Source organism: Schistocerca cancellata, chromosome 5 (assembly GCF_023864275.1).
Source record: "Schistocerca cancellata isolate TAMUIC-IGC-003103 chromosome 5, iqSchCanc2.1, whole genome shotgun sequence".
NCBI lineage: Eukaryota > Metazoa > Arthropoda > Insecta > Orthoptera > Acrididae > Schistocerca > Schistocerca cancellata.
In genome coordinates, this window is record NC_064630.1 from 143,736,353 (window position 1) to 143,757,849 (window position 21,497).

The window sequence follows — 21,497 nt, forward strand, 5'->3', positions numbered from 1 at the left end:
TCTTCGATAGAGAGCAGAAAAGGCAAAAACCTAAGGGTGTAATATTATGTGAATAAGGTGGGTGTGGAATAACTTCCCAACTCAACTCCTGTACAGTGTTTTTTGTCAGTCTAGCAGAATGTAGGCAGACATTATCATGGAGCAGTATCACTTCACGCAGTCTTCCTGGTCATTGTTCTCAGAGTGCATCTGCAAGACATATCAGCTGTTGACAATAAATGTCAGCATGATGAGTGCACATTGGGGAAGCAATTCATAGTACAACACACCGTCACTGTTCCACCACATGTGTAACATTATCTTTTGTGGATGCGCAAGGCCTTTGTACAAGGAATGGCAACTTTGTTTGGGCTCAACCATTCCTGTCTTTTTCTTGTGTTACCATAAAGATACCCTTTCTCATCACCAGTAATGATACAGTATAGGAATGGTTGGTGTTGTTCACGAGCCAACTGATGACAAGCCAGCACAGAAATGCACATATGACCACCAGCTGATTTGTGTGATTTTCAAAACAGCATGTGGTACCTATATGTCTAGTTTTTGAACCTTCCTCACTGCATGCAAACGTCACACAGTTCATCATATTTGCCAATTCTCAAGTACACTGACATGGATAATTGTGGATTAATGCATTTAAATGATCTTCATCAAACCCCAAAGGTCTTCTTGAACATGGATGATCACTAACATCAAAACAATCCTCTTTAAAATGAGAAAATCATTTTCTTGCTGTGCTCTGCCCAATGACATTATCCACATATGTGACGCAAATGTTTCTGGCTGCCTCCGCTGCTGTCACCCCTCTACTGAACTCACACAGAAAAATGAGTTGGAGTTCTGATTTCTCCACTTGGCACTCTACTTTCTAATGTCCATAGCTCCACTCACTATATCCTAATGGCAAAATGAAAATATGCAAATCAAATACGAACAGTGTCCTATAAATAAAAAAATGACAGTCAATAAATAAACCCATAGCAAATGGAAGACCAACATGTAAAACAAATATGGTGCAAACTTATGCACCAATCTAATAAAGATGGAACTGAAGCATGAATATTCATTGTTGATCTACAAAATGTGTGTTCAAATATGGATCTGTGTTTAAAGTTTTTTAAAAACCTGATAAAATTTACCTTACTTTGGGCCAATGACAAATTCACAGTTACAAGACCTGGAACTTGAGGATTCATCAAGCAAAAAACATTATATCAGTTCAATACATTTCTTCCCCCTTTCCTTACACAACTTCAAAAACAACTATTTCCACAGCATTATCTCAAAGTAATTTGTGATAAAAAATACTTAGCACATTTCTTTCTGTCAACAAAAAGTCAACTCTCTTTACAGTCCCTCTCTGAGATTTCCCTGAATTTTCTAGGTAATTCAATTACGCTGAGAATTTATGCTTTGCCAGGTTTTCCAAATAACTCACCCTCTGGTAGGGGGATGCCCATTAAATTACATGAAGGGTTTCCTTCTTTCTTCTTTGGATCCCCCCTCCCCCTTGGAAAGATTTGGTGAGATGTGAAAGGGCCACCACCCTCCCTTCCCATCCCATCCCCCTCATGTGAGATTTAGCTCATAGTCAGGTAAAAATGAGTTCTTTTTTATTTTTTTAAACCACTGATTAAAATTCTGAAATAAAACCATCTTGCATTTATAAAATGTATTAAACAGTATTTTTAAAACATGATTAAAAACACTTGAAGTATGTCAACACTTGATAGTATAAGGATGTACAGACACGCAAGATGGACAAGAAGGCTATATGAAAATAATATTAACCATTTTGATAGATCCCTAAAGAAATGGCCTTATGTTGGTATATTATATAAATTTAATTTCACTGAACCTTTGTTTACTTTGCAGATGAAACAAAACATTGTTCATAACTTCGTTTGAGCCATATGATTATGTAGTTTATGAATCTTTTGATTTATGTGATCGCTAAGAGAATTCTTGTCAATGAACTTCAGCTTGGTTTTCTTCCACAAATGATTAACATCTTGCTCACATATATGCTTTAACTTGCCTGCATGTCGCGTAACATATGTATTGTAAAAGTTTTTATGCAAATTCATGTTGAACACAATAACAGAAGCTTTATATGATTTGCAGAATAGCACGAATGACCGACTGATTGACATGCAGTGACTTCGACCGGCACAGCAGAGAACGCCCCAAATGAAATCTAATACTTGTGCAGCACTTGTTTCAAATCAGGAAATCATGGGCAACCACACATGTACAACATTCAGTTCAATTCAAAGAGGCCATAAGTATTGGAGGGTACTTTAATAATTCCTATGCTCAGGATTAATTATACACAACAAAACATTAATGTATATTCTCTGCATTAAGAAGCTGACATGAAATTTTCATTGGCCCCCCCCCCCCCCCCCCAACCTTAAATGAGATTTGGTGAGATTTTGCTAGAACCCTCCTCTCCCTTCCCATTTTGAGCTTACATAGTTAACGGATGTCCCCTAATGCATGAAAAGAATGTAGATAAAAAGATCATTCTCATTCTTTATCATCCAGCTTGGTGGCTCAGTGCAATAAACCCAATGGTCTGGGATTTGATCGCTGGCCAGCCATAAGATGTTTATGTGTCACTTATTGCTTTTTTTCACCTCTCTCAATGTTGGTTAATATGAAAAATGCTGAGTTGTATCATGGTTCAGAGTCCACGTTAAGCTATATGTCCCCCTATAACTGTTCGAGTAAGGCACCTCAAAGATTCTAGGAAGACAAGCAAGGGCATACCTCTTCCGACAGGACTGTGCTTAATAAAGCACAGTGGAATTCGAACCAATCTTCAGGCTGATGACAGATTTACTTCACCCATCTTTATTATTATTATATTACTATTTATTAAACTGAATTTGTGAATTCAGATGATGTGTGTTCTCTTGTTCTTTTTCCTTCATTAGTAAAGAAAGAGATGATAATTTCCCGTACATGAGAGTTAATTATCCTGGTGAAAACATCAAAAATCATAAAACACAAAAAAAAAAATAGTGAAAGTCATATCGAGACACTATCAGCTACTATGCTGAATTAACCTATTTATGCAACCACTTTCAATTTAACACTTAACCATCAGGCATCTTAGTAATACAAACAAAAAGGCACAGTTGCCTGATAATGACCTCTTATTATTGAAACTGGTTGCACAGATTAAGTCATTCATCACTCTTTCAAGCTGTGGATATATATAGTTGGATTTTCTACTCACTTTTCTGATGCAGTGGTTTTCTGTATCTGCAACAAACAGAAGTTTACAGCTTTGAAATGCCAAACCTTGCGGGCCGTTGAATCGGGCTTCTGTAAAGGTGCCATCAGAACAGCCTTTCTCTGTTCCACCAATCACAGACTGTAAATATTAACATTATTATTCGTATTTCAGTCACAAAGTGCTGTAAGAAACTAAAGTATTACTGACACAGCATTCTAGACTGAAGCAATGTTTTCACAAATGAACAGGAATTTACATTCAATAAATATGTCAATTCACATCATTAGAAATACACTGCTTAACAACTGCTAAGGAAAAGGGACACCGCTGCATTGCTGGACAAGAATAATCGCAGGCAATGATTGACTACATGAAACAGTACATATATAATAGAGGTGGACTGGTACATTTATAATCAAAAATTGGTACAGATTTCACCACATGAGAAAGCAGGATAACAGACATAAATAACTTTCATGTCTGACCCATGTCAGACTCCCAACATAAAGATAGATACCAGACTCTCAGTAAGAAATGTGCCTTCCTTGGGCACTAATGCACAATTTGCATCTATTATTCATGCTGGCTATCAAACTGTTGAGGAGTCCTTGAGGGATATTGTCTCACTCCTGTCTCAAGTCAGTTTTCAGTTCTTGCATGGTTTGGAAAGGGGTGTCCTTTGAGAAACACATCTGTCAAGAGCATCCTAGGCATTTTCTATAGGGTTTCCATCTTGGGAGTATGCAGGCCATTCCATACATTCAATGTCTTCACTTTCCAGTGTCTCCAACAGCTCAGTGGTCCTGTGTGGATGGGCATTGTCATCTATAAACAGAAAGTTGTGACCTACTGCACCCCAAAACACATGGACATGATCCAGAATAACCTCCCTGCAATAGCACTGTGCTGTTATGGTGCATCATGCAAAGATACGCAGAGGTATTTGGCCAGTGTGTACAATGCCTGCCTGCCCACACCATAATGCTTATGCCATACCGATGACTTCACGAACATTGTGTGTGTTGTGTAATGTCCCCCCCCCCCCCCTCTCTCTCTCTCTCTCTCTACACTAACAGGTTGCCAGAATCACCTGGCACAGTGAAGCAGGATTCATCAGAGAATATCATTCTAGACCACTGTTGCTGACCCCAAATAATGTGCCCCTACACCATCAACCTCTTTCTTGGCGATGGCGTTGTTGAAGTAGGGTGCATTAAACAGGCTTCTGAGCATACAAACAAGCCTGATTTTATCACTGACAAATGGTTCTGGCAGAGACACATGTATCGGTAGCAGTTGTAAGGTCTGCAGTGATCTGCCTAGGAGTGAGATGTCTATCTCTTTTTGCCACTAGGGTTATGTATGAGGGTAATCCCAAAAGTAAGGTCTCCTATTTTTTTATAAGCACAGAACTCTGTTGGTGTGGCAGTTGGTCACACTGTTATGAAGAGTGCTTCACACGCTGTGTGTAAATATGCGCACGCCACACTGAGGTGCTCAGTCTTGGCTTGGCAGCCGTTGAGAATGGAGCTCCCATTGTATGTTACCGCCAAACGCAAATTGCGTGCAGTTATTCAGTTTTTGAACGCAAAGGGCACTGTGCAGATTGAAATCCATTGCCAATTGATGGAAGTGTATGGTGAGTCATGCATGGATGTCAAAAATGTTCGTAAGTGGTGTAGAGAGTTTGCAACTGGTCGGACCAAAATTCACGATGAACAAAGAAGCCGGAGACTGTCACTTACTGAGGAGACAGTTTTGAAGGTTGAGCAAAGCAAGCGTGAAGGTCGGTGGATCATCCTGGATGATCTCTGCATGTTGGTTCCTGTGGTTTCCAGAAGCACCGCTCACAGAATTTTAACGGAAACATTGAACTACCGGAAGATGTGAGCACGATGGGTGCCAAGCATGCTGACTCAAGACCACATGCGGTAAAGAGTTGATGCTTCCTGCACATTTCTTCACCACCTTGCAGCCGAACAGGACAACTTTCTGGACTCCATTATCACAGGCGACGAAACCAGGGCATACCACTTTACACCTGAGACCAAGCAACAATCACACCAGTGGCTGCATCCTTCTTCGCCAAAGCCGCGGAAATTCAAACAAACACAGTCTGCCGGAAAAAGTCATGGCAACCGTTTTTTGGGATCGGAAATGGGTATTGTTGGTTGACTTTATGCCCACTAGGGCCACAATTAATGCTGACAGGTACTGTGAGACTCTGAAAAAACTCAAACGGGCAATTCAAAACCGGAGAAGAGGAATGTTGAGCAAGGGCATACACATTCTCCATGACAACGGTCGCCCACACATCACTCCGCAAACCGTTGCTCTCCTGCGGCAGTTTCAGCAGAACATAATCACCCACGCACCCTATACTCCTGACTTGGTGCCCAGTGACTATCACCTGTTCCCTAGGTTAAAAGAACATTTGGCCAGAAAGTGATTCAGCTCCAATGTCGAAGTGAAAGAAGAGGTTCATAACTTTCTGAACAGCATGGTGGTGAGCTGGTATGACATGGGCATACAAAAACTGCCACAGTGTCCACATAAATGCATCGACAGAAATGGTGATTATGTCGAAAAATAGCTAAATGTTCAAACTGTAAACTGATGTAAACCATTGTAGAAATAAACAGGTCTATGTACTTAAAAAAAAAATAGAAGACCCTACTTTTGGGATTATCCTCGTATTAACCCTCACAGCACCAGGAGGGTGAGGTGGGGGTACTTTGTGCCCATCTTTTATAGATACTGTAATTTAGATTGGCATTTCATATTTTAAAATTCTGATAAAAATATTTATTGTTTCTTATTATTTCCTCTACCAGGTTTTATACATATATAACTTTTTTCAGCTAAACTTAATCTGTTAATTTAAGTCTAATGGCAGTCGTCATAAAGTCTAACACCTTAATAGTAGATGTGACTTGACAATGAATGTCTTATTTCATAAGTTATAACATTTCGGCAGTGTAGCCCCTCTTGGCATTAAATTTCTCTGTGTGGGTAGCAACAATGATCTCAAAAATGATTCATTTCTCGTTGGTTTCTGATTGTTTCGAGTTCCTTCTTATTCAGTGCCACTTTGTCCAGTGTTCGAGACAGCTGTGACTGATGTATTGTCACTCTCTTACTGAAAGAGAAGTATTAGATACTGTAGAAGAATCTAAAGATTCTGAAATTGAATTTGGTTATAGTGATGAAGTGATGAGTGAAACTGAAGAGGAATGAATTGTGTGCAAGAATGTGGACAGTGCAGACAGACTCTGAAGATGGACTCTGGGTCTTGCAGCAGATGATGACAGCTGGTGAGGTCTGTGAGAAGTATTTTACAATCACTGGAAAAGTTCTTACATATAAACCACCCCATATCACAAGGAAAGTAGTACAAAACAAATTGAAAGAGCGAGAAGACATAAGAAATGGAGGTAAAATAGGAACAATAAGAGAATCATTTGAAGAGGTTTTTCTTAAGAAATTATTAACATCATAATAAAGCACGCCAATGAAGAAGCATTGAGACAGATTTTAGCCTTAAAAGACAGACTTGAATTCATGGCATATATAGGATTAGTTATTATTATGGGGAAGGAGGGTGATAGTAAGTCACCTATTCCCGATGTATCATCCAAAATTCCAGAAATGTTTTTTTATACTGCTAGTATGCATAAAATTAGATTCTGTCATCTTATTAAAATAGTAAGATGTGATAATAGAGAGACATGAAATGAGTTCAGGAAACATGACAAGTTTTCTGCAATACAAGAAGTATTTGACAAAATTAGTGAATTATTGCCAAAACATAATTCTGCTGGGATGTACACTGTTACTGATGAAATGTTGTCATTGCTCCAAGGCAGGTGTATCTTCAAGGTCTTTGTGAAGAAAAAGCCTGGAAAGTATGGTATACTTACATGGATGCTCACAGGCTCTAAAACCAGTTATGTTCTCAGTATAGAGAGTAAGCACAACTATCCAATTCAGCTGCAGCCATAGTGAACTGCTTGGTTGTTCCCACACAAAATTCAGGACGCAATGTCACCACAGATGGATATTACACTTCAGTTGATCTGGCTGAAGATTTGTGGAGGAATTACACGGTGGGTGTGGACCAAGGAGGACTCAGGGTGTTGTACCAAACCACTAACCAATAAGTTGGAGGTGCTGTCTCTCACTGAAACTGGAACTGAGCCAGTGGAACTCACTTCTCCTGTTTTTGGGAAACAAGTTTTGTCCAATGTCAAGAGGAGGCAAATGCAAAAGCGTAGGAGTCTATTAACCATCAGCAGTTCAAACGTATGGCGAATGATGCTACCCCTTAGGGAACTGGCAGCAAAGGACAGGAAAGGACACCGGTGCACTCAGTGCATATGCCTGGGGGCCTCAGTTAACACGTTGAAGAAGCTATTCCAGCAGCCAATGAGGGAACAAGGTGCAACCAACTGCAGACTGTGGCACACGTTGGAACAAATGATGGCTGTTGTATGGGCTTCGAGGTCATTCTTGAGTCATTCTAACAACTGAAAGAGAAGCAGGCCAGACTTGTGCATAGAGTTTCAATCTGCAGAATTGTCGACAAGTTTTCAGGGAATTTATTCTTCACTCCATTGCCTTTGTCATTAGTTAGTGAATTACAGCTAATTAGTGGCAAGTTGAACCCTTTGTATTTCACAGATAGCATAATGTTTCATCAACTCCTTCAACAGATGTTTTTGTGAATAGAAAATCATTTCGTACACAGAATATTGTTCCAAATTCATGAAGGTATTGGGTCAAATTAAATATGCTACAGCTGCAAATGTTTCAACTTAGATATTACTTGTTTCAGTTGTGACTGCAGGTATACAGAAATATTTGCAAGACAGAGACTGCAGATATAAAGAAATATTTACAATACAGAGACAGAGTTTTCAAAGTTTCTAATGTACAAGTATATAGTGACTAATAATGGGAAGAGTATTTATAACCACAATAACAGAGATCACAGGATGAAAAGTTCAGAAGTACCATGAAAGCTATACATATTCATTACATAATATGGAACTGTAAGTACATATAGCACACGTAGAAGTGAAACATATTACATCGTTTGCAAGCAATAATGGAAAGACATAATGAAATATTGTATAGATTTATATAACTATATTATTTTCAACATGAAGTTAGCTATGTCAACAATATTTGGCATTGCTAGCAGCAGGTCTTCAAATGAGCATATTATTGGACTTCTTCTTATCCATTAATGGATATTGGCAACCACACAATGCATCTTTATTGTGAGAAACACAGTATGTAATAGTTGATTTGCATTTTGTAAAATTGAACACTGCTTTATATTCTCTAACCAGGATATTCATCTTCTTCTCTCAATCTCTCCTTCTATTATCCACTGTAGGAACATTTATTTGGAGTTTTGTAATATACACTCCTGGAAATGGAAAAAAGAACACATTGACACCGGTGTGTCAGACCCACCATACTTGATCCAGACACTGCGAGAGGGCTGTACAAGCAATGATCACACGCACGGCACAGCGGACACACCAGGAACCGCGGTGTTGGCCGTCGAATGGCGCTAGCTGCGCAGCAGTTGTGCACCGCCGCCGTCAGTGTCAGCCAGTTTGCCGTGGCATACGGAGCTCCATCGCAGTCTTTAACACTGGTAGCATGCTGCGACAGCGTGGTCGTGAACCGTATGTGCAGTTGACGGACTATGAGCGAGGGCGTATAGTGGGCATGCGGGAGGCCGGGTGGACGTACCGCCGAATTGCTCAACACGTGGGGCGTGAGGTCTCCACAGTACATCGATGTTGTTGCCAGTGGTCGGCGGAAGGTGCACGTGCCCGTCGACCTGGGACCGGACCGCAGCGACGCACGGATGCACGCCAAGACCGTAGGATCCTACGCAGTGCCGTAGGGGACCGCACCGCCACTTCCCAGCAAATTAGGGACACTGTTGCTCCTGGGGTATCGGCGAGGACCATTCGCAACCGTCTCCATGAAGCTGGGCTACGGTCCCGCACACCATTAGGCCGTCTTCCGCTCACGCCCCAACATTGTGCAGCCCGCCTCCAGTGGTGTCGCGACAGGCGTGAATGGAGGGACGAATGGAGACGTGTCGTCTTCAGCGATGAGAGTCGCTTCTGCCTTGGTGCCAATGATGGTCGTATGCGTGTTTGGCGCCGTGCAGGTGAGCGCCACAATCAGGACTGCATACGACTGAGGCACACAGGGCCAACACCCGGCATCATGGTGTGGGGAGCGATCTCCTACACTGGCCGTACACCACTGGTGATCGTCGAGGGGACACTGAATAGTGCACGGTACATCCAAACCGTCATCGAACCCATCGTTCTACCATTCCTAGACCGGCAAGGGAACTTGCTGTTCCAACAGGACAATGCACGTGCGCATGTATCCCGTGCCACCCAACGTGCTCTAGAAGGTGTAAGTCAACTACCCTGGCCAGCAAGATCTCCGGATCTGTCCCCCATTGAGCATGTTTGGGACTGGATGAAGCGTCGTCTCACGCGGTCTGCACGTCCAGCACGAACGCTGGTCCAACTGAGGCGCCAGGTGGAAATGGCATGGCAAGCCGTTCCACAGGACTACATCCAGCATCTCTACGATCGTCTCCATGGGAGAATAGCAGCCTGCATTGCTGCGAAAGGTGGATATACACTGTACTAGTGCCGACATTGTGCATGCTCTGTTGCCTGTGTCTATGTGCCTGTGGTTCTGTCAGTGTGATCATGTGATGTATCTGACCCCAGGAATGTGTCAATAAAGTTTCCCCTTCCTGGGACAATGAATTCACGGTGTTCTTATTTCAATTTCCAGGAGTGTATGTGCCAAGTATGATGTTTTTCTTCTTTTGAATATTGCTGTTTGTGTATTCCCTGCAATACTTTGTTGTTATTTACGCTTGCTGTCCATGACATCTTAGGCATTCTGTGGTAAATCCACATTTCAAAGGCTTCTATCTTCCTTACTGTTGTTATATTTAGTGTCCATCCTTCAGAAGCATGTAAAAATACAGATCAGATACAGCTTCTTACAAATCAACCTCAAAGTTTTAGGCCTATGTCTGTAATTGTGAGAATTTTCTTAAACTTTATGAAGGCAGTATGAGCGTTCTCTACGTGACATTTTACCTCTATGTCTGTTCTCCAATTTTCACAGATGCACATTGAAACACACTTAAACTTGTCTACTCTTTGTACTAAGGAGCCACTGAATCAAAGATTTAAAGGGTGGTTATAATTAAAATGTCATTCCTCAAGCCATTGTAGATGTAAAACAATTTACAGTAAGGGTACCCAACTTTATAGAAATGATGTTCAGACTGTGCGCTGCAGGATTTGCATTGTTAGTAGTGTTAGTGTCATGACTTATCATTAGACGACAATACTGGTACAGTGACATAGGGCTGAAATACAAGCATCAGTATGTATTGCAGTTGCAGACAATCAACATGGGTCTGGACACAGTGAGCAGGGCTTTTCTCATAAAGTTGTTTTATCAAAACACTGGCATTAGTGCTGCTGATCTTTAGGAGTATCAACATAGTAAAGGAATATGGAGAGACTGAAGAACATGATTTGGTCATTTGAATTAACAGGTGATTTGGAAATGGCTCCTGGAGGAGACTGATGGCCAACTGCACCACAAATGATTGTAGGAGTTACTGTTGCCGTGGTTGCGATTGCCGGACGCAATGTGTGATCTTAAAGCAGTGTACAGCTGAACATTCCATGATCCACCAGTTGAAAAGTGAGTGAACAATAGTGAAATCATATCCTTACAAACTTTGCCCCTACTCATCACCCTCTGCCACGTGACACAGACATTTGAATAGACTTTGCTCTTATGGTTCTTGCAAGAGTTGAAGTTGATGACACATGGCCTAGGAACATTTTGTGGAATGATGAAGCACACTTTATGCTCATTGGGGCAATCAACAATCACAACTGTTGCATTTGGGAATCAGCACTACCAATTAACATTCATGAAGTTCTCCTGCATAGTGACCATGTCACTGTGTGGTTGAATTCACAGCACAGTTCACGATTGGTCCATTTTTCTTTGAGGAATTCAGATCCAAGGACCGAGGACATGCAGCATGAACAGCACACACTACTGTGATCTGCTTCATCAACATGTGATCCCTGCTTCAGAGGAGATAGTTGCTTCTGACTCAGATGTTTTGATGAGTGATGGAGCTCCAGCTCACAATGCTCGTGAGGTCACTCAGTTAATCTATAGCATGTTTCGAGAAAACCGAATCATTGGCTGATGATTAAAAACTGTGTGGCCACAGAGATCACCAGATTTGAACCATTGTGATTTCTAGGGGTGGGGTTAACTGAAGGACAGGTTTTATCAACGAGACACTAACACATGTTGTGTGTTGAAAATGAGCATACCAAGAAAGGTAACCAATATTCCATCTGAGATGTTTCAGCCTCTGAAAGTTTGAATGTAAACATGATCTGTAATTAAACAATTTTATCCTCTCTTATGGATATCAAAATGTTTCTTTCAATGGTTTAATCACTATTTCTCTTCTGTATGTTCTTACAAATGTTTCCACAAAGTTTCATTGCATTATGACCACTTGCTTTTCATGGCAGCCCTCTTGAGTAGTGAAAGTTTAATTATAACCACCCAATACATTTGCAAAAAGGTCAGGCTGTCGTTTGAGTCATAAAATGTATCTTTTTGACATTCATATTCAGACCTATCTTACTGCTGTAAACTCCAACTATGTTGACATGTTGTTGAAGATCACCTAAATTAGCAGCAATCAATACTTTATCATCAGCATAGTGAATGTTGTTGATGAAGACTCCATTAACCTTTAAGTCTTTATCTACACCACCAATAGCTTCTTCAAAAATATTCTCAGAATACAAATTGAATAGTGATGGTATCAGACTGCATCCTTGCCAGACTCCTCTACAGGTATTAACCAAGTTGGTGACCTCATTATCAAACTTAACCTGTGCTCTATGATTCCAATATAAATTCTCTACACAATGGATGTCTTTCTGATCTATATCTACTCTCTTGCGATTTTCTGTAAAAACACGATGTTGTACTTTACCGAAGGCTTTTTCAAAATAAATAAAATGAAAGCCTCCATTTTTATCCTGACCACAGCAGTTTTGCTCTAGAAATTGTAGTGCAACTATTGCTTCTCTTGTAATTATACACATTTCCTAAATCCAAACTATGTCTCACCAATTAATTCCTCATCACATTTTTCCTATAACCTTTCAGGGATGGCTTTCAGACATCTTTTCAACAAATGGCTCATAAGTCTAATGAGTCTATGATTCTCAAATTTTCTCACACTCTTCCTTTTTGGTAAGTTGATAATAGTAGTTGGGCAGAGTAATGATTTGTATCACATATTCTGCTACAAAGACTGTGTAAGACTCTGATATCTTCTCCAATGAGAAGTATAATGAGTTACACTGTAATTTCATCAGGTCCTGCTACTTTATTGGTTTTTGAGTTTAGTTTGACTTTCTCAGTTTCTTCTTTCGTAATTGAAGGTTGGGTTAGATTATCATTCCTAGAAATCTCAACACCTGGTCGTTCATTTGAAAAGAGGTTCCTCAAATAGCCTCCTCGTATCTCTTTCTTCTCTATGTCACCAAGAAGTATTTTATTATCTTTGATGACTATCAAGGAGATGTTTTTTCTTTTATATATACCTGAAGTTCTTTTCCCATTTTATGTAAGTTACAATCACTATGCGAAGATTCATTGTTTGTTCTTTTCCACATTCAAACACTGCTGATTCTCATGGAAAGCCCTAGATCTAACCATTCCTGTGTGAAATCCATTCAGTGAGATCCGTGTTGACCTTGTCTCTTATTGTCCGGGTGGAAATTCTTCAGAAGGCACCAACAAGTAGTTTAGCAGATTATTGTAGCATGCTGACCTTAATGTCTGGTCTGCTGAGCTGACTGAGATAGATCTTTGGTTGAATGAATAATGCTTTCCCATGATTCAAGGCAGTGATGGACAGGTTTATGGTGATATAGCACATGTGTTTAGGAGGTGAAAACTTGTAAGTTTTTCTTTCCAGGAGTTACTCCTGCGTGCGGTAGCGTTCTCGCTTCCCACGCCCGGGTTCCCGGGTTCGATTCCCGGCGGGGTCATGGATTTTCTCTGTCTCGTGATGGCTGGGTGTTGTGTGCTGTCCTTAGGTTAGTTAGGTTTAAGTAGTTCTAAGTTCTAGGGGACTGATGACCATAGATGTTAAGTCCCATAGTGCTGAGAGCCATTTGAACCATTTTTTGAAGTTACTCCTGGATCTGACATGAGCAGGAATCCAGAATGGGTTGTGAGTGTAAGGAGGTGGCTCGGGGCGGGGAGGGGGAGAGATAGCAGTGTAGGAGTGGGGGTGGGTGTTTAGTGCTGAAGTGTGAGCTGGGAAGGGGAAGGGGATTGTGGACAGGGACTAGGGAAGGTTAAGGTTGAGGTCGGTGGGGGGGGGGGGGGGGGGAGGGGGGTTGTGAGAATGAAGGATGTGTCATAGGGAGAAATGCCACCTGCACAGTTTCAGAAAAACCAGTGTCGGTAGGAAGGATCCAGTTGGTGCAGGCTGTGAAGCAGATATTAAAGTGAAGCACTTCATGTTGGACAGCTAGTTCAGCAACTAGGTGGCCCAAGTTCTCTTGGCCTCAGCTTACGGGTGGCCAATCACGCAGACAGACAACTTGTTAGTTGTCATGCCCACATAGAAAGTAGTACAATGGTTGCAACTTAGTTTGTAGATCACATGACTGCTTTCACAGGTAGCCCTGTCTTTGATGGGATAGGAGATGCCTGTGACAGGACTGCAATAGGTGGTAGTGGAAGAATGTATGGGACAAATGGTGCATTTAGGTTTACCATATGGATATGAGCCATGAGGCAAGGCAAGGGGATGGGAGCAGAGGCAGAGTGGGGAGGGACAAGGATATTGTGTGGTTTTGGTGGGCATTGAAAACCACTGTGGGAGGGATGGGGAAAAGAGTGGGTAGGATATTCTTCATTTCAAGGTATGACAGAGTAGTCTTAACTCTGGCAGAGAATACCATTCAAGTGCTCGAGACCTTTGTGGTAGTGAGTCATAACAGGAGGAGTGCTCCTTTGTGGTCAGAGAGGGGGCATGTGGGAGTTGCGGAGAGATAAGGCATGGGAGATCTACTTTGTGGAATGGACTTCTTGGTATGGAGTGGGTAGCATGTTTGGGGTGGAGGTCAACATCAAGGAAGGTGGGTTGTTGGATTGAGGAGGACCAGCTAAAGCAAATGAGGGGGAAGGTGTTGAGGTTCTGGAGGATTGTGGGTAGGGTGTCCTCAGCCTCGGTCCAGATCACAAAGATGCCATCAATGAATCTGAAACAACTGAGGGGTATAGGATTCCTCCCCATTTCCCATAGGATGTTGCCATGCTGACACCCAAGCTGTACCACAAATTTTTTTCTAGATGATGCCTTCAAAGGAGAAGTAGTTGTGAGTGAGGACATATTTGGTCACATTTACTAGGAAGGAGTTTGTACGTTTGGAATCAGTCAGGCACTGGGAAAGTTAGTGTTCAACAGTGGCAAGTACATGAGCACTGATGTCAGTGTAGAGAGAGGTGGAATTGACTGTGGTGAGTAGGATGCCAAGTGGTAAACAAAAAAGAATTATGGAGAGTCTATGAGACCTTTTATATAGGAGGGCAGGTTGTAGGTAATAGGGTAATAGTTAATCCATAAGAGCAGACTAACTGGCCACAGCAGCATGCACACACACACACACACACACACACACACACACACACATGCATGGTGCAGACACACTATGCAAGGTAATCCCTACAGTTCATAAACACAGTGGTGGTGTATTTATCAGCAGGTAGGATTACAAGGCCGAGATCAGTTTTTAGGTGGTGAAGAGTGGTTCTTCCTGTGAATGTAAGGTTGGTTTCCATGTTTAGGGATTTGGGGAGTGCTGGTGAGGCAAGGTTCAAGGTTAGGAAATTCTGGAAAGTTAACAAGGGGTGATGTACGGGCAGCGAAGGTGGATCACAGTTGGATGGAGAAGAGAACTGATTTAGGTATGGTTCAGTTTGGTTTTGGGTTGATTCTGATTGGTAGGATTGGTAGTGAAAAACTGTTTCCACTGTAGGAACGTGGGGAAGGAGAGAAAATCTTTAACACGTCCAGCATAACTGAATTTGGGAGTGGGACAAAAAGTAAGGCTTTTGGAAGCGACTGATGCTTCTGTTAGATTGGGACTTTTGGAGGACAGGTTTATGACAGAGTTTAGTTCTGTTTGGATTTCAGATACTGCATTGTGGTGGAAGAGCATTTCATAGGGTGTAGTACATGTAGTATGTCTCCAAAATAGGGTTTGTCAGCTATGACAGAATCCAGGGGAGGTTTGATGGAGGCACCTGCACAGATAGTGGTAGCTCAAGGTGGGAGTAGGAGGTAAACAGGTTGGAGAGTTTTTTGAGGTGGCATTGCACATGCTGCTCTAGCTCCTGGAGTGAAAGAGCTTCACTATGGGAGGTTGGGTGTAGGAGTCTGGGATTGCAGAGCAGGAGAATTTTAAGGACAGGTAGGAGGTATTGCAAGGATCTTTTGGCCTGATTTACATGGTTTTGTAGGACAAGGTTGCTGAGTGCTATGGACCAACAGAATTTGACCAGATAGGGGTCACTGTGGAAGGAGGGGGTTGCAGCTGGAGATTGGTAATCTGACTGTTAAGCCATTTGGGGGATTCCATGAGCTGGGCGACAACACAGGAACAGTTATGTGGGACTGAGTTCTGGGTAGGGATACGGAAACTTTTCTGTAGTGGAGCACATTGAAGAAACAAGGACCCATAGTGGGGGATAAAAAAAAAAAAAGACTTGTACAAAATATGTGGGGGGGGGGGGGGGGGGGGCGGAACCACAAAAAAAAAAAAAAGTGAGATATGAGGAAAACATGAGAGCTGAGGAAGTAGGGCTGATAATGAAAGATGAAAACAAACTAAAATAAATATGAAAACCCAATGAAATAAAAAAGAAAAATAAATAAAAATAAAAGACAATCAGTGTGTGTGTGTGTGTGTGTGTGTGTGTGTGTGTGTGTGTGTGTGAGAGAGAGAGAGAGAGAGAGAGAGAGAGAGAGAGAGAGAGAGAGAGAGAGAGAGAGAGAGAGAGAGCGCGGGGAGGGGGGGGGGAGAGGGAGGTTGGGTAAGGGTTTCAATGGAGTAAGTGTAGCACAGGAGGGTACAGAAAATAACACATGAAAATGTGCTAGGGTAAGGGAGCACACGAGATGAATTTGGAGGTCTAGGAATAACTATATCGGTGGGAAGAATGTGGGACATGACATGCCACACCAATAATCCATATAACCGTGTGTTGTCTGTGGACAAAACTGTTCACAGATTGTGGCTTGTCTTTCATCCATATTTCACCTCTGCTCCCAGCCTCTTGCCTCATGGTTCACAGCCCTGCGACAGATCTAGATGCAAGACCTGTGCCACACATCCTCCCACTACTACTCCAGTCCTGTCACATGCATCCCCTATCCCATAAAAAGCAGGGCCACCCATGAAAACAGCCATGTGATGTACAAACTAAGCTGCAACCACTGTGCTGCTTTCTGCATGACCATGACAACTAACCAGCTGTCTGTCCACATGAATGGCCAACTCCAAACCACGGCCCAGTAGGACCATCCAGTTCCTGAATACACTGCCCCCATGCCATGCCTCCTCCTTATCCTCACTACTCACATCAGCACCTGCTTCACAGTCTGCACCATCTGGATCATTATATATCTGGATCTCTAAAACAACACCAGCTTCTCTGAATTGCTTACGTGTCAACTCTCCCTAAAACAGATCCTTCTTTCTTGTAACCACCCTGTCCTCAACCTTTGCTAATCCCTGACCTCTACCCAGTTCCCTGTCTCACTCCAGAACTATACATGCCTTTTATGCACCAGTGCATCTACTAGTCTTTTCCCCTTCTCTATAGAGTCCATCAGAAAAATGTATACAAACTTTAAGGAATGAAAACATCTGTTGAGCCAAAGACCATACTACAAGACACTCATAACTCAAATTGAATGACAATATTGATATCTCAATAGAGCCTGATAAAGAGTGTATACATTTTTCTGGCAGACTCTGCATACCTCTCCTCTCCCCTCCCCTAGCATAGCATCCATCTCTGCATCTAGTAGCATCATTCTGTGTTCACCATTTTCCTGCTTGCTTCAACAGCAGCACAAAATCTTCCCCAACCCCTACCAGGTATCTCTCCCTACCCCATGCCATGCCTCCTCCTTACCCTCACCACCCACTTCAGACTGCTGCTCATGTCAGAAGCAGGTGTGGAAGTCACGCTTATGTGAATGTGTGTGTGTGTGTTCTCTACTTCTAATGGGGGACTTTTCTTGTCTGAAAGCTAAATGTTTAGCATCGTTTTCATTGTGTCTGTCAGCAACTCAACGTCTTCTCTATGTGGTGAGCAGCAATCTATTCTATTCCTATTGTTGATAAAATCAGTCATCAATTCAGAAACATTTGAAAATGGTGACTTATTCAAATAAATAAATCACAATCAATGTTTTTGAGATATCTTATTTGTGAGTTTTTACTGAAACTTTACTGTGACATTTCTTAAAACAACCAACTTTTCCTGTACCATTGTTTATCACTGGTGTTTTCAATTGTCAAGGGCATTGTGACTATACCATAAGGACAAACACATGTCAATCAAGAGGCAACATGTTTGTTAGTATCTTGCCCTCTATCTTGACAGGGGATCGACATTTAAAGGCCACATAAAAGCAGTCTCTGAACAAGCCTTAAAATTATGCAAAAGATTAACTATCAATACAACCACAGACCAGTATATGTTATGATGGGACACAGTGAGATGGTATTGTGAGGCAATCCTTATAGTTATAGTTTCATTTGGAGCCAATGTCTGGACTCATACACTAAGGTAGTTAAGGCTGGTAAAGCTTTTGGGAAGAACACAGGGGAACATCCCTACAGCAAATAGGTGCCACTGAAAAATGCAAATAGATTTCTTCCTCATAGTTTTGGAAATATACCCTATAGATATGCTTATATGAAGGATAAGAACTCTGCACTGACTTCAAAGAGGAAGTACAGAGGAAATGCAGGTGGAAACTGGAAATTTATTGGATATTAGAGATGCATTACAATGAAAGGTGGGCAATGAATGGTAACAAATTTGGGTAAATATATATACTGGCCATAAAGTGGATTCATTTCTGCCCTCCTGTTGAACAACAAAGTAAACGAAGCACTTAGTTCCCAAAAGACAGTAATGATAAAGCTTTTGAGTGAGTAGTACCACACAATGTCAAGTGAAATGTGTCCTTTCTGTGTCATCTCATGCGCTAATCCTCAATGATCGAGGACATCTGCTAAAGGATCATTCAATTAATACTGTCCCTAATGCCTGATGAGATGGATGCCACAACTGTAGCATACTATTACAGAGAACCCCTCTTGTCTGCCCTTGGCTGGTCCATTGCCCCTGTTGATCTGACTGTGCACGAGTTTAACTCGGTCTGAGTTGTGGCTGTGACTCACTACTTGTCACACCATTGTGGTTTACAGGTAAGTGTTGTTATTGCTTGTCTGTTTTAGTGCTCCATCATCTCTTGTATTGTTTCTGTGTTGTTTGCATTTTATTGTACAGTACTGCACAGTGAAGTTTTTAGTGCTCACTTTCGGCAGTTTTACGACAATGTTCTTCTGTGCCCGCCACAGTATTGTATGCATTTGTTTTACATTGTGGGCACTACACAGTTGTATGTATGTTTTTTCTATATGTCAGGAGTGAAATGTAAACATGTTACTCTTTCATTAAATGGCAAACTAGCAGTGCTATGAAGACTGGGAATCATTCCAAAAAATTGCTTAGAAATTCAGTGTAGGCATTACAACAATAAAAGATTGGATAAGAAATCAGAAAGACACTGAATCACATATAGTGATGACAGATGGTAAAAATGCTCTTACGAATCACAAAACATTCAAAAAGCCTAAACTTGAACTGCCTGACAACGCATTGTGGATGTGGCTCAACCATGAAAGAAGGAAAGGAACCCCAATATCTGGTCCCATTATAACAGAAAAAATAGCTCTGCACAAAAAGTGAGTTCGCAGCTAGTGCAGGCTGGAGTCGTCACTGGAAAATCTGTTATGCTGTTAGATTTGTTTCAATTTCTGCTGATGCTAAGGCGGCTAAGGAGTTCTCTGCGAAGCCTCAAGAAATTGTCAAAGAAAATGAACTGTTACCTTGCCAAGTCTATAATACAGATAAGACATACCTAAACTATAAAACGCTGCCAATCAAAACACTCACTGCATTAAATGAAACTTAACAAAGATAGGCTACGCAATGGTCCTTGCAGCAATGCTGATGGTACACATAAGCTTTCCCTCTTCATTATTGGCTAATGTAAGAAGCCAAGGACATTTGAAAATATTACTAACTTATCTTCCATGCCGGTTTATTACCGCAATTAAAAATCTGCTGGAACTGACTGTAATCTTTTCAAATCTTGGGTTTTGGTGAGTTCATTCTATCTGTTGAAACAGACTTGAAACAAAAGAAGCTCCCTGTTCATGTTCTACTGCTGCTCGATAACGCACCATCATATCTATCTGAGGAGATTTAGTGTAGGTGACATCAAAGCTATCTTCCTTGCACCAAATGTCACATCACTTATCTAACCAATGGATCAAGGAGTGGTAGAATGGTTAAAGAGGCGGTATCGCAGAGAGAATATAATCTCAATTTTAGAAAATTCTCATGAAGGTTGTTACATACCTGAAGCTAGGAAATCCCTCAATGTCAAAGATGTTGTCTATATGGTTGCAGAATCATGGGAGGAACTAAAACCAGACACGCTGTGAAAATCTTTGCATAAGCTGAAAGTTATGACCAAAAGTGACCAGATCAAAAATGAACAAAACAATGACGTGCAGGAAGATGTCAAATATCTACCGAACATCTGTGCCAGTGAAATTGAGGAGTGGACTGTCCAATATGACAAAGATTGTGAAACCAGTGAAGAGCTCAATGACAACCACATTATTGTCATTGTTTTGGAAAAAAACTGGTGAAGAAACTGTGAATGAGGACATGGATGGTGATAATGAAGAACCGCTTAACCAGATTCACACACTGATGCCAGAACGCTTTTGATATTACCCTTCAGTACATTGAGCAGAACTTAACCACAAATCTACGGACATTTTGTGGATCAAGAAATGGAAGAACACTGCAGCTAAGTCTAGAATTTCCTCTGATTTTTAAAGCACCATAGATCCATAGATATGTACTGTATGCACAGTACAGTATATACATACTGTAAAATATTGCTCTTTTTTGATATATAATAATAACAGCTTCTGTGCAGTCTACTGCAATGTTTTTACTGTAGAGAACAATATACATATGTACAGCTGTCATTTTATAGTTCAGAGATTGTTTATTTTAACAAAATTCATATTTTTCTTTACTTTCAGACACCTTGTCCTTTCTTCCATTCCAACCCATATTCCAGTCCCAAAGGTTGATATGGATGATATGTGTCGTACTGTGAATAAACATAACATAGCTGGATGTCATTCGATCTGTATATTGAGCAAGCAGTGAAGGAAACAAAAGAAAAATTCAGAGTAGGTATTAAAATCCATGGAGAAGAAATAAAAACTTTGAGGTTTGCCGATGACATTGTAATTCCGCCAGAGACAGCAAAGGACTTGAAAGAGCAGTTGAACGGAATGGATAGTATCTTGAAAGCAAAACGAGGATAATGGAATGTAGTCGAATTAAGTCAGGTGATGCTGAGGGAATTAGATTAGGAAATGAGACACTTAAAGTAGTAAAGGAGTTTTGCTATTTGGGGAGTAAAATAACTGATGACAGTCGAAGTAGAGAGGATATAAAATGTAGACTGGCAATGGCAAGGAAAGTGTTTCTGAAGAAGAGAAATTTGTTAACATCGAGTATAGATTTAAGTGTCAGGAAGTCATTTTTGAAAGTATTTGTATGGAGTGTAGCCACGTATGGAAGTGAAACATGGACGATAAATAGTTTGGACAAGAAGAGAATAGAAGCTTTTGAAATGTGGTGCTACAGAATAACGCTAATGATTAGATGTGTAGATCACATAACTAATGAGGAAGTATTGAATAAGATTGGGGAG

The 21,497-nt window shown here is 41.2% G+C and overlaps 1 protein-coding gene across 1 annotated transcript in view; it reads right to left on the bottom strand.

Moving 5' to 3' along the window:
* Window positions 1-21,497, bottom strand: part of LOC126188080 (NHL repeat-containing protein 2) — a 156,838-nt gene that overhangs the window by 90,823 nt on the left and 44,518 nt on the right. The window contains exon 5 of the mRNA XM_049929532.1: window positions 3,245-3,382. Coding sequence (XP_049785489.1) covers window positions 3,245-3,382 — 138 coding nt within the window. The remainder of the gene's footprint in view (window positions 1-3,244; window positions 3,383-21,497) is intronic.